Source organism: Neolamprologus multifasciatus, chromosome 13 (genome assembly GCF_963576455.1).
Source record: "Neolamprologus multifasciatus chromosome 13, fNeoMul1.2, whole genome shotgun sequence".
Taxonomy (NCBI): Eukaryota; Metazoa; Chordata; class Actinopteri; order Cichliformes; family Cichlidae; genus Neolamprologus; species Neolamprologus multifasciatus.
This window is the reverse complement of record NC_140451.1, coordinates 22,565,359-22,579,193: the sequence shown is the minus strand read 5'-3', so window position 1 is coordinate 22,579,193 and position 13,835 is coordinate 22,565,359. Positions and strand designations below refer to the sequence as shown.

Sequence of the window (13,835 nt, the reverse complement as noted above, 5' to 3'; positions counted from 1 at the left end):
AGGCAGACATACACGAGTACGTGCAGTACTGCTGCAAAGACACATCAAGCAGCAAGTGCACAAGACATGGCCAGTGTTTTTTGTTAGAGGGAAACAAGCAAATAAATGATGTCATTATCTCAAAGCGCACAAGCTTGAATATTATTACCATATTAGTGGGAGACATTTGGCATTCTTGCCTTCCATAATGATGGACTGGCAAGTGGGAAAGAAAAAGAGACAGCATTGTTCTGTATAACATTACACTCATACAGCTGATATTTCACATTTTAGTTATGAGACATGCAAAGTCACAGTGAGACACTTCCAACCCCCAAACCTCCCTTTTTTTTCTTCTTTAGCTTCCTCTTAAACAACGTCAGGGATACCTGGGCGTGTTTCTGCAGAAGGCGCTCCCTCAGGGCACTTCCCTTTGCATGTCTGTTAAAGCATTAGCCTACAGAAGGCATACAAATGATCGTGCAGAAACATGAAGAGAGCAGGCAGCGGGCTGTAATACGGGGTCCCCATGGCAACCACACAAAACGGCATGCACTCACCATGGCAACAGAGCGGAGACATCGGTAGAGCTGGTGATGGCCTCTGGGTGTTTGAAGTGATACACGCGGGCCATCAGCAAGCAATTCAGTCACGCCGAAACATAAACGCTAACACATTACGTTAGTGGGTAAACAATGCCCTTTCTCCCCATAAATAAATTAATTTGAACTGGATGAATCCAGTAATTAAAAAAATGGGTCAGGTTGCTCTCCTACACAGCTTTATTGTGTGTGTGGGTTTTTTATATTAATTTTTCACTTCTACAAGGTGACGTTAGCTATTTTCCTGCAGAGGCCTGGTCACTGTTTGTTTGTTGTTGTTGTTTTTATTTTTTAACAAAAATAGGATTTATTAGGTCTAAAACTAGGCATTACTTTTACATTAGTGTCAAACCCATTTTAGGTCATGGATCACATATAACATAACCTGATCTCCAGTGGGGCTGACCTGTGAAACTGCTGGATTATTAAGTAGCTCCGAATTGTTCATTGTTCAAGTGTGAATGAGAACAAGTGTATTCTGAATTAATTTAGACAACGCCTGAGGTGTCTTGAGGAAAAAGAAATAGTCAAGTATGTCTCAGTTTCAGTTTTCCACATTCAGTCTGTCTGTCATTACAGAACTATGCTGCTGTCCTAAATCAAAGAAACACATCAGCACAGCTTTGCCGACGCAACCTGCTTCAGTGTGGTAAGGCAGGCTTGGTAAGGCAGGCTTAACAAACAATCTTACTAACTTCATTTTTGAACGACTTAACCTGGCCATCCCTCTATACTTATTTCTAATCCTGTTCATTCTGGTTGATCACACTGAAAATCAACTCTGCCACCCTTGCCCAGCATGGCCTCCGGTTTCTTTGTTAATGCCATCGTCTCCAAATCATACATCCTAGCAGGTCTCACTACCATCTTGTGAACCTTTGCTTTAATTCTTGCTGCCATCATTCTGTCACAAATCACCCCTGGCACTCATCTCCACCCACTCCACCCTGCCTTTCACCTCTCTCAAACACTGTCCATTGCTTTAAATGGTTTGCCCCAGGTATCTAAACTCATCTACCTTCACTAACTCTACCCCTTGCAGCTTCAATGATACACCTTTCTCCCTCTCATTCACACATAAAACTGTATTCTGTTTTGCTTCAACAGACTTTCATTCCTTTTCTCTCCAGAGCATACCTCCACATTTCCAGGGTCTCTTCCACCCGCTCCATACTCTCATTTTAGGTCACAATGTCACCTTCAAACATCATTGTTTTTATTTACTCAGTGAAGGTGGCAGCACCTTCAGTCTTTCTTTGTTTTAGCTACTAATCCAACAGAGTAAAGAGTGGTATCAATGTTATCATCCAACTCTAACAAGGCAATCAATGCGATTTAACTCTAAATGTGTCTGACCTATGCATTAATTATCTACGCCTGTATCCTAATGCTTATTGCAATTTACCTCAAAAGCTAATCTGCACCAATAACCAACTAAAACTAGCACCTGCAGGTGCAGTAACACAAGTACACAGCTGATTCTGCTCCTATTACAGTCTATCATAAAGTTAAAGTATATCATGATGTACAATAGAGTAAGCATTGTTTAACAGAGTCACAGACAGCTTAACTGAAATGACAAATATCCCCACACAACTGCTGATGCTTCAAGGTCACAGTCAGCTGTACTATAAATGGTAGTGGTTTTCCTGCCAGACAAGGAGAAACCCCCTGAATGTAGCTATGATCTACGTCATCTTTCTGTTACTGTTGCTGCTGATCTTCCTGGCGAAAAGCGTGGTTTTTAATATAAACACATGAGATCAAGGCAAAAAAAAAAAAAAAAAAAATCTCCCAAAACTCCAGATTATAAACAATGCGTGATTAATGTTGCGCATTAAATGGGCATTTCACAAAAGGATCTCCATAATGAGGCTGGTTGTCCGTGAAGTTTTGTTTCTTATTAATCATTGTCTTTAATTAAACCTCAGTAGCACAAAGAGATCTCAATCACTGAGGTTTAAGCAGCTTTTCAATTCAGGAGCCATTAAAAGTCGCACCGCTTGACTGGTTTATATATCAGCTGAGGCTGAATAAAACTGTGTCACTGTGAGCTCAGGAGGTCTTTCAGGTTTTTGTTTTTGTTTTGTTTTGTGGTTTTTTAAATGGCATCTCTACAAAATTCTGATGGGATTTCAAGTCCAATAAACGCGTGGTGAGAAATTTAGGTGGCCCAAAGTATAATCTGTCCTTTATTTTTATTTATTTATTTTAGGAAATAGTTGATGAACTGTGTGATTTTAAAACTCTTTGGTGTGAAGACGTGCATATTTTCTCCGCATTGATATTCAGTCACCCTGGAGCGAGCCTGTCTGCTGGAGCTGTCTACTTAATGGGAGCGGGTGGGTGTGGCAGAGAACTAACTGGCAATAACAACACCACGGGTCTGACTCTATGTCTCCATCTAGTGATCAAATGAAGCTTATCATGGGGAGGTACATTAAAAAGAATCAATAACAGCAATTATGACCACCTTTTAAAAAAAAACGTTTTTGAATCGCGTATTGTTAGATTGCAGTTGAATGGTTTTAAGTAATATCTGCTGCAGTCACTTTGGGGGTTTCCTACTGAGCATCTAGCTAAGTGATATATATTGATCTTCATTAAAAAAAAAAGAGAAGCTATGTACAGTTACAGCACAGTTGCTCTAATATGCACAAAAGGATAGAAATCTTAACCCTGGATTTTGATCTTTATAAATCACATTATTTCCGCTTTAGCTTGTAATGTATAATGGCTTATATTTTGCAAACCACTCATGCATGCCTCCCTTAATTCTCTTTTGTTCCTTTTGCTTTTTGTGCTATTAAAAGAAAGACACTGATACCTCAAGAGGAAGTTAAATTACAAACTCAAAACAGTGAAAATAAATACGAGTTGTTTTTTTTTTAGCAGATAACTGAGCCCATGTATCATCTTGGCAAAAGGCTGCCATCATGTGTTAAAAAGTAGCATTATTACCTAATAGCAATCCACTGTTAAGCCCACAATAAATGCATAATGTATGCTTGCTGGCCACTTTGTCCACCTGTTCAGCTACTCATTGATGGAAATATGTAATCGGCCTTTTAAGGACATAGACATGTTCAGAAAAGCCTGATGACGTTTAAACTGAGGATCAGAATGGGGAATAAAGGTGATTAGAGTGGCTTTGAATGTGGCATACGGTTTCAATTTCACTCTATTTTAGAAACAACTGAGCCACTGGAATCATTCCACACAATGATGTCTAGGGATTACAGAGAATGGTGCGATAATTGTTACATAGATTAAATTGTTATAATGTGGGTTATATGGGTTAAAAATGGTTTAATGACTCCAACAAACCAAACACTTAAATGTCATTTTAGGATTAATGTTTTGTCAACTTATGACTCGTTTTAAACACAGGCTTGTTTTATTTTATTATTTTTTTAAAGGTAAATACTCATCACAATAACACATAATTCGGTCATCAAGTTGATTTATTCGACAGACCAAACATTATTCATTACAGTCCATCAAAAAGTTGACCATGCAACAATTCTGTCATCACATCCATATATTTTTAAATCACTCTCCAAAAATACAAACACAAATGACTCTTCTCAGTGGTCATATATTATCAATATTATTATGCACAAAATATAAAACTAGCATCCATCTTTGAAATCGATACACTGCTGATGCAGTATTACTTCTCTTGCATGTATGTTTATATACACAAAATTAGTGACTATGCAACACATAGTCTTCTTAAACCTCTCGCCATGATAAATATGAACCGACTTCTAAGACTTAGTTTGCATTAAACAGATGTGCTGGCAGCGAGAAAAAAAAAAGACTCAGTTAAGACACAATAAATAACCTTTCAATGTGTTTGTGCATACAAGAGCATGAAATAAAGAAACAAAAATGGTCAAGGGCATGAAACATGACCTCCTTGAAGGCCTTCTGTGCATCTGTGTAGGTGCACTCACATGTGATTAAGATTATGTCATTAACAGAAAAGTCTCCTCAGGGACCCTGAGATAGCCCATGTAGCCAGCAAACAGCCCGTCTGTCCACAACACTGTACAGTACTTGTAGAGTTAAAATGGGCGAAACCAGCCAACCCCACAAGAGTTTGGCTCTTTAAGTATCTCTCAGTCAGGCTAATCTGCAATCTTGCATCTTGCAATCTGTTACTTCCATGAAACACTGCCAAAGTAAAAAAGTAAAACCTGTGTAGTTAAATCATTGTTTAGTAGGTTATATTGTTCATGTAGATTTTTTTTTCCAGAGTCCCCACTAATTTATTTTAATTTTCCCAGCATTAAAATAAAATAAAATGACAGCAGCACAGCTGATCATTTAGTGCACAAAAATCTTGCACTTTTTTCCCTTTTCACTTCTAACCAATTATCAACATCTAGAACTCTGGATACACAGGACAAAACATTGGGATACAAACTGCATTTTACATAACTACTGTATATGTTGGCCTGTGAAATGGCAGCTGATTTGTCAACTCTGTTTGAAAGAAGTAGTCTACTTTTTATTTCCACCAATGGACTGGAGAATGTTATTTTTAAGAGGTACTCTTAGAAAAGCTCTTGACTTGTTTGATTTTTGTGTTTTGTTTAGTTTTTTTCGGGCATCTTGTTAAGTTAGAGGCCTGACTCATCTTCCTTGAGCAATGACGTCTGTTTCACACTACAACAGCCATCAGAAAGCGATGACGCAAATGTCATCCACTCTGTGCTTCACACTTCATTCATCAGCCTGCTATCAGGCTCAGCTCCTGTTGGGGCAGCCTAACACTGCTTCAGGGGAGCAGTGACACTGCCTTCATATAATCTGTACAAATTTTCTTTGTCGTCTCCTTTCCTTTATTTATTCTCTTCGACTCTGAATTATTTGCTTTCTGCTTAGCTTTTCGCTCGTCTGCTTTGGTTCCTGCTTTCTCTTTCTGTCACCTCTTTCCCCTCACTGAGCTGCTTCCCTCAGTGTTGCAAGAGGAAGTTTGTTGCCATATTAATGTCATTATTTGAAGCTCTGAGCGCCTCGAGGGCATCGATCCTGGAAAAGCCCATTTCCACTAAACGTGCAACCTGTAGGACACAAGATAAAATCAGCTCAAACTTAAGCACAGAAACACACACATACAGGAACACTGAAGTAAGCATCTACCTGTTCTTCTGCTACAGGGGAGTTGTCCAGAAAAGGTGGCTGTGTGGATTGGTGGGCTTGAGGCTGAGGATGGGGCTGCACCGGGACGCGGTTCTGTCCTCTGTGTCTCAGTGAAGGGAATAACCTTGTCCACTGTAGCAACCCGCTCTGCACAAATACACAGACAAAAGCAGTATCTAATACTTTGTAATACTAATCACTTCCATCTAGACAAGAACCAATTGAATACCAAAATCAGATATCTGTCAGATACTCTGATAGCTCAGTGATTGTACAGCATACATCCTTAATGACGTAAAACAAAAATGTTCCTCTTCTCATGTTTTCTAACTCTTTTTCACTAGCTCTGCATTTGCCTAAGTTCAGTGTCACTACTGGTAGCACGAGTTGATATCTGGACCCTACAGACGCTACACAGGAACTTTGATAACTTCAAATTTGTGCAACTACCTACTTAAATGATCATGGTTAAATGTCTGACTACAACCGTAACTGTAAGCATACTTCCCTCTTTCTTTCATTGCTGTATCGCATACTGTCATGTGGCATTAGAAGCAAAATCAATTTCTGAGAAACTGGGTGGTCTATGCATAGGTTCAGTTTTAAGTCTTTGTGTGTATCTACCTGTGGCTGATGTCTGGCATTCCTCCTGGCCTCGTTGTACTCGGCCAGTAGCAGCTGTTGGTCGAGCAGCTCCATCCTCTGCTGCCTCTGAACGTCAAGAGTGGCACCCATGCCCAGAGGTGTCTCGCTGGTAGGTTGGGAGCCTTGACAAACACAGATATAAACAACAGATTCATTTTAAAAATATCATAACATATCTGTACACGAGTGGATAAGTGCTATGAAGGATCATTTAGCACAAATTCAGTTTTTCCTACGAGGTTTCAGGACCTCATATCCTATATAGTGGTGAACAAACTAGATTACTATTATCATGTTTCACTTCAGTCAGGCAACAATAGTTCAGTTAGGGAATTTGACATTGTTAAGAACTGACTATTTTGAGGCCGATAAGCACTCTAAAAGGCTTAAAAATCAGTGAGCGGGACATTAGGGATTAGAGAGGAAGAGCTACTTAAAATAGAACATTAAAAGGTAAGTAATCTATCGAGGAAATGTTTTAAGAGGTAAAAGTAATCTGCACATTAACATAAAAAGCTCATTTTTAGTTCAACTCCATCTGTTCACACATTATTTAATAAAACTTAATCTATGAGTTCATAGATTGGTGAGCTGACGACAATATCCCATCAGCCTTTTATAGCTGAGAGGTAAAAATCTTTTTAGATTTTTACCTCTCAGCTATAGATTAGCCAGCAGTGACAGCGGTACATTTTATCATTTTAAGTCACTCTGCATCACAGCACTAGTCAAATGCCTAAAAGGTATGTATATTATTATTATCATTAAGTCAGGCAGAAAGACACAACAACCCCACGTCAGGCTCTGCAACTCTTGTCCTTGTAAAAAGGATTTAGACAGGATTTGTGTTTGTTATTACGAAAGGATGGACTCACTTGAAAAGACTGGCTCCAGAATATATTGTCCAATATGAGACACCCAGGCGGGGACAAACAGGATCTTCTGTAACCGTAGGACGCTGGAGTGGTACAGTCCACCTGAGATCTGAAAGGCATATTTATAAAAGTACATGTGGACATAATACAGAAATAGCAATCTTTACTGAATACAGATTAAATTACACAGTAGAAAGTAAGGCAACAATATTAAGTGCTTCCATAGATATAAATCAGTATAGGGCTGTAAGTAAAACTGGAGTTTTAAAAAAGTTCCTCTCCAATAAATCCTTTGTTTATTTTTCTCAGTTGCTTTAGTGATAAGATGTCAAAGTCTATGATCATGTCTTCAAAAGCTTTGCTTGATCTAATCAGCTTTCCAAATCTTAAAACCCTGTAATGTGAAAAAGACAGTCGCCTTCCCTTTTTTTATTCCAAGGATTTAGGCATAAAGAAAATCATCATAATAAAAAAAATGTCCTTACTAAGTTCTAAACACAGCCTCAGATGAACAACACGTGTCATATTACACCTAATCATTATTTATTTAACAAAACTTAAGCCAAATTGGATAACCAGTGTCTGAAAAAAAATAATCCCATCTCATGATTCAACAGCTGTTTGACTATCAGGCTCTCACTTCCTTGCAGAGGATTTCTGGGCAGCTCTTCTTTACAATGGTTCTTCAGTCCATCGAGGTTTGTGGGTATTTGTTTTAGCACAGCTCTCTCCAAGATCCTGCCACAGCATTTCAATTAAGCTGAGGTCTGGATTTTACTGGACCATTGCAACCCCTTGATTCTCTTCTTTTTCAGCCAATTTGTTGGTGATTTTCTGCTGTACTTTGGGAACACTCTCTTGTTGCATGACACAGTTAGCTAAGCTAAGTTTTAGCAGTTGGACAGATAGCTTCACATTTGACTCTAGAATACTTTGGTATACAGAGGACTTGATGGTCAACAAAACAAATCATCACCCCTCTACCACTGTATTTGAGAGTTGGAATGAGACGTGTATGCTGTGTTTGATACTTGCTTAATGTGGAACTGTGCATTATGGCCAAACATCTCCACTTTGCTCTTGTCTGTCCACAGAACATTGCTCCAGCAGTCTTTGTTTTAGATTCAACTTTGCAAACACAAGCTCTGCTAACATATCTTTTTTTAAAGACATGTTAGCAAACTCTTCCAAAGAAGCCATATTTTCTGAGTTTTTTAAACTGTACAGTCATAAACTTTAACATTTAATATGGTAATTAAGCCCTGAGATCTAGCTCTCGGGTGTTTTGTCATTTTTATCATGTAAAATGTGACCTTGGGTGAATTTGTTGTATGAAATGTTTTCCACTTGTGAATAATCTTTCATTAGAGAATGATGGACTTCAAATCGTTTTGCAATTGCCTTCCCATATTGATGTGCAGCAACATTCTCTATTCTACGATCATTGCTGATGTCCTTCTTCCGTGGCATTGTATTAACAGACACCTGAATGCTCCACTGACAAACCTTCTGCCTTTATAGAGGTGCTCACACTTAGATTAGCATCTGTTACTACTTGTAAATAATACTTACATTAAAACCTTGGAACTGAAAGTAGGCAGACTTTCTTTCTCACATGACTATATATATTTTTTAATCAATCAATCAATCAACTGTTTGATTAATACTGAAATGCTGGTATCCTTTGATTTTGATTTCCTTGACTCATACTGCACACGGAGTCCTTGATGATCACCATTATTTATCCCTCCTGGTCATGAATAGCTTATTATGTTTTAAATGCTGGTACACGTGCTAGATATACATTCAAAAGACAAGAAGAATTTATTTACTCACCAATCCACTGAGTGCAAGGAGCCACATAAAAGGACTGGAAGTCAGCAGCTGTATCACAAAGAACAGGATGAAAAAACAGAGATCAGTAAGAATTCAAACTTAAAAGTGAAACAGACTTCCACGTGTCCATAGGGATTTACCTGTAAGCCTACTATGTAGACCAGGGACTTGTTGGTGATGTGGATGCGACCCAGTACCTGTGTGACTGGCATCCTGGGGATCGACAGGTAGAAAGGCACAAACAGAGAGAAGACTGGTGCAAGCCTGTGGGAGGCGAGAGGGAAAAATCAAGAAGATTGAGGTTTGGGCTCCCTTGTGAACTTATATTGATTTTTATGCATTTTGATCTTTTATGTTAAGTTTACATATATGTAAATAAAACTGCCATTGCCTCTTTTGTGGAGGTGGATTGTAAACTGATTATCTAATACATCATGAATCATGAAACAAAATATGGTCATGAAAACTGTTTGATTGCAGAATTGTCGCAGGCCATAAAACTGAAAAAGTCAGTTTTCTTTTATTTTACTTTTATTTTAGTGATGCTGCATGTGCGTTATAATAAATTCTACTTACAGTCCCGAAGGCAGTTCTTCCACCTCATAGTAAAACAGAAACTGGAAAGCCTTTGCCAGCAAGAAATCCATCAGTGCAGAAAGACACCAAGTACCAAAAAGAAAGGACTGGTAAAGGGAGAAAAGAGCACCATATAAGATTATCAGAGCAGTACATAGCTATAAAAAAAGAAGAAGAAAAAAACCCTTTCACACTGTATTATGTAAGATGAGTTAAAAGTGACTGAGACCATAAACCTGGTCTCTATCTAAAGTCACAGCTGGGGAGTTTCACTTTCCCACAGACTTCTACAATCAGGCTTCTTTTTATTGGTGGCCATTACAAAGACTAGAGGTTTAAGTCACTTCTAATTTATCTTTACTGTTCACACAGAGATGTTAAATCACTCTTTTATATACAGCCCATGAGTCTTCAAACATTTGCACAAACACAAAGCCACCTAAATGAGGAAGTTATGCATTTTCTTCCCTAAAAGGTGAATTCAAAACTGAGATGAAACTCATACTGATTCTGACTGATGATCACACCTATGAAATAATTCTAATTTGGAGAGTCAAAGGAGCTTGCAAAGAAAAGCGTCTGGACTTCTTTAAGTTGCTTGAAGACGTTTCACCTCTCATCCGAGAAGCTTCAATCAGTTCTAAGGTCAAATGGTGGGGAGTCCCAGATTTAAACCTAGTGGGAGTATCCCCCCACAGAGGGACAAAAGGACCCCCTGATGATCCTCTAATCGCCTGAGCCAATTTGGAGAATAATTTTTAATCGCTTTATACAGCACCATCCACTCTTTACTCTGGTTCAGCTAAATCTCTGGTTACACTCCTTCCTTAAATGTTTTCATCTATCAATAGTTTTTATACTTACAGCAAACTTCCTGGTGCCAAACCTCCTTTCAAAAATTCGAAAGTTGTAAATGAGCAAACTGCTGCAGAATGAGTCCTTGATATCGAGACACACCAGCCTGCCACACAATAATCTCCACACCTAAAACAGAAGGGACAGAAGAGTCATACACAGACACCTGCATCCAAAACATATGAAGAACAAATAAACCCCTGTATAATAATGCCTTTTATGTATATATATTATATACATATGTGTCCCAAATTTGGCATAGTATCTCACATTTCTGAACCAAATACTAGTACATTTTACCATAAATTCCAACAAAGGTTTTATTAAAAACAAAAAACAAACTCAAAATCCATTTAGCAACTTCTCTTAGCACAAATAACATCTCCCCAAGCTCAGACTCAGATGTAATCATGTGACCTAAACGGGGAATTTTAGTTTTGTGATAACAGGTCATTACATATGACGATAAGATAATTCCTGTCACACCACACACTTCTGCATGGTTGATGGTGTACTACTGAGCAACATAACCAGGTTTTGTGTAAGCAGGCTTGACAACAGTGTATATCACTTTTCTTTGTCAACCCATGCTTTCTGCTTCGGGATCTTACATGCTACTCAGTATATTCAGGTCTAACACTGTCCCACCCCCTGAAGCAGGAAGCATGGACATCACTTTGTTAACTTTCAGTTAAGAAAGTAAACGTAAGAAAGTAACTTTGTTGACTGATTATTCTTTGTGATAAATAACCTACAAACTTAATCTGTTTTAACCTGTGTTCTATTAGCTGTGTAAAACAAATATGGTGACAAATTAGGACAAGCATAAAAAACATTTATGTATTTTCTGCATCGCCAGGATACATCCATATTCTTGGAACAGGAATTTTACTCCACAGCTTTATTCTGCAGTTCAACGGGTAAAATGGATTTCTTCAACAGACAGTCTATAAGCAAAACTTCAGAATGACCAACAGAGCTGGTGTATGTCCTCCGAGACAAGGTGTGTTTGTTCAGGGTCTTTAGTCCTGGATCCTTATTGTTTCACTGGTGTAAACTATCAGATGGCACTAAGTGCTGGTTTTAGCGTTCCCTCTATGTTTCACTCCCAAACACACTTGTAGATGCCGGGCCGTACCTGATGCTCCTGTGTGATAGCCTGCAGGTGGTAAACAAACAGGTCTTGGTACTGTGGCAGCAGGGTGAGCATCACAGTTAGCCCATTTAGAACCAGAAGAAGGCTTTTCGACAGAGGAGCCTTGTCTGTCAAAGACACACACACAGTATAATTAACAGCAATATAGTAACACCGTCGCTTTGTTCATCGATTTATCTAATATTCTTTAAATATTGCCCAAGAGTTGTGAAGATGGAAGGGCTTATTTGTATACAGAGGCGGGACACACAGGCACCTCAGTACTACGAAGTTAGCATAATATTCACTTTATTTGAACTTTGAGGCCTTAGCTGAACAAACTGGATACTTGGAAACGTGTAACATAAGGTTCTAATTAACAAACCGAAGCCTTAACTGATAGATACCGTTCGGAGTAAATGAATGACAGCGCAATGCTAACGTTAGGTAGCTAAGCTAGGAGTCCGTTGAGACTCGCTGTGGTTTTAACGGCAAATTCAGGATACTTACAAAGGCCACGAGAACCGGTGGTTGTGAACATGACGTCCAGGTACGTTACGGTGTCCAGGCGACGGCTGTCAATCCAAATATAGCGCCAAAGTGACACTAAAACACCGAAATAAAGTTGGAGACACGATCCATGCTGTAACCGTGGAAGGAAAGGCAGGGCAAAGGACTCCGCTACGGAAGCCCGACAACAGCTAAAAGGTTTCTCTCGCAGAAGCCCCAAATGTTAAAAGAAATTCGTCCTGTGGGGGTCGCTGTTGTTCTGTGTTGAGCCCGGGAGAAGTCTCGCTGCTCAGACATTTTTATGGATGAACTTCAGATTCAGGTTCAGCTTCAGGTTACTTTATTTGTACCCACAGGCAGGTTTGGTCTGCTGTAGTGAGTCATTCATCCTTACGTGTGCATTTTCGATACATACACAGATCACAGATAAACACATGCTTAGAGAATACGCATAGCATCGTGTAGGAAAGCTACAATATGTCTATCTGACTGATAGCTGATGGAAGAAAGCTGTTTTTAAAATTTGATGTTGTGCACTTTGAGACCAAAAGCCTTTCAACCAGTAGGAAGAAATTGAAACCTACTATGCAAACGGTGCAAATCATCAAGTAAAATCAAACCAACTGCTGTAACCATCTGGTGTATGCTGGGTTCAGCCTGTCAAACCATTTAACAATTTCATTAAGTGAGACCAAGGAAAGGGATAAAACAGATTCAGTAAAAGCACAGTAAAATAATACCATCGTGGTTTTATCAATCTGGAAACAAGAAAACCTTCTCATGCACGGCAGTCGCTGATGCCCTTTTTATAAGTGCAGCTTCACACTCATTCGTTTCTGTGAACGTTTTCTGATTCGTTTTGCCATCAGTTCCTGAAGACTCAGGTTAAAAGCTACTCCAATAACAACTGGATTTTTGTATCCACGATGAAATATCAGGCATTTCAACACATGCTGCAGCTGGATGACCCTCAGAAAGGCAGTATTTTTTACACACGGTGCCCCCTTGCTGTTATTTTATAAACTAATCCAAGGGGATTATCAAGGCCTGAAGTCTGATCTTTAACCTTGTCACCTATGACTATTGTTAGGTATGTAATAAGCATTTATGCAGCACAGCAGATGTTTATAACTTCAGCTTTCTCAAAGAGTGCTACCCATGTAAATTATTCTGTGGCCTTTGAGCAGGATGTAACTACACAAGTCTAGCTTAATGACTTTTTCTTATGGTCATCTGGCGTCATGCACACAGTGTCATATCTTGTCAAGGTCCAGACTTCCTTTGCAGAGGCCCTGCTTTGTCTTATTGTCCAATTGCTGCCAGTTTTAGTCACATCAAAATGTGTATATAGCTTCTTGCCTGGGTGTGATAGCTCCAGAACCAGTCGATCCAAAGCCTAGTGCATTTGAAAAGATATGGCGAACAGCTGTCTAATAGTGTTGCACTTTCCCCATCATCAACAGATGCAGTTGTGTTAGTTCCCATTGGTTAGTTCCCACCCATTAGGTCTATTTGGCTGCCTGTGGTCAGATGTGACTGCAAAGCAGAGCTCAGTAACAGCTTGCTAATTGTGTTTCAGACCTTCTCTGTCACTGATGTAGGAGTGAGGTCTAAAAAGGTTGCTTTGCCCCTGTTCTCAATCAAAGATAATCAGATTAAACAGCACAGAGA

General features: G+C 39.1%; 1 protein-coding gene across 1 annotated transcript; it reads right to left on the bottom strand.

Moving 5' to 3' along the window:
* Positions 1-4,000: 4,000 nt before the first annotated feature.
* Positions 4,001-12,382, bottom strand: ubac2 (UBA domain containing 2). The gene is made up of 10 exons (XM_085183033.1): positions 12,165-12,382; positions 11,658-11,782; positions 10,529-10,648; positions 9,665-9,771; positions 9,229-9,352; positions 9,089-9,136; positions 7,253-7,361; positions 6,357-6,499; positions 5,733-5,879; positions 4,001-5,653 (listed from the first exon to the last, which is right to left on the bottom strand). Exons 1-10 carry the CDS (start codon positions 12,193-12,195, stop codon positions 5,546-5,548), a joined length of 1,062 nt encoding a protein of 353 aa, XP_085039159.1. The 5' UTR covers positions 12,196-12,382; the 3' UTR covers positions 4,001-5,545.
* Positions 12,383-13,835: the final 1,453 nt, after the last annotated feature.

What these genes read in the sequence shown, in the direction of transcription:
- ubac2 (XM_085183033.1), bottom strand. Translation starts at nt 12,195, where the DNA reads ATGTTCACAACCACCGGTTCTCGTGGCCTTT. An exon ending in CACCGGTTCTCGTGGCCTTT is followed by an intron (nt 11,783 to 12,164) that starts GTAAGTATCCTG and finishes TGTCTTTGACAG; the next exon opens with ACAAGGCTCCTCTGTCGAAA. An exon ending in TTGGCACCAGGAAGTTTGCT is followed by an intron (nt 9,772 to 10,528) that starts GTAAGTATAAAA and finishes TCCCTTTACCAG; the next exon opens with TCCTTTCTTTTTGGTACTTG.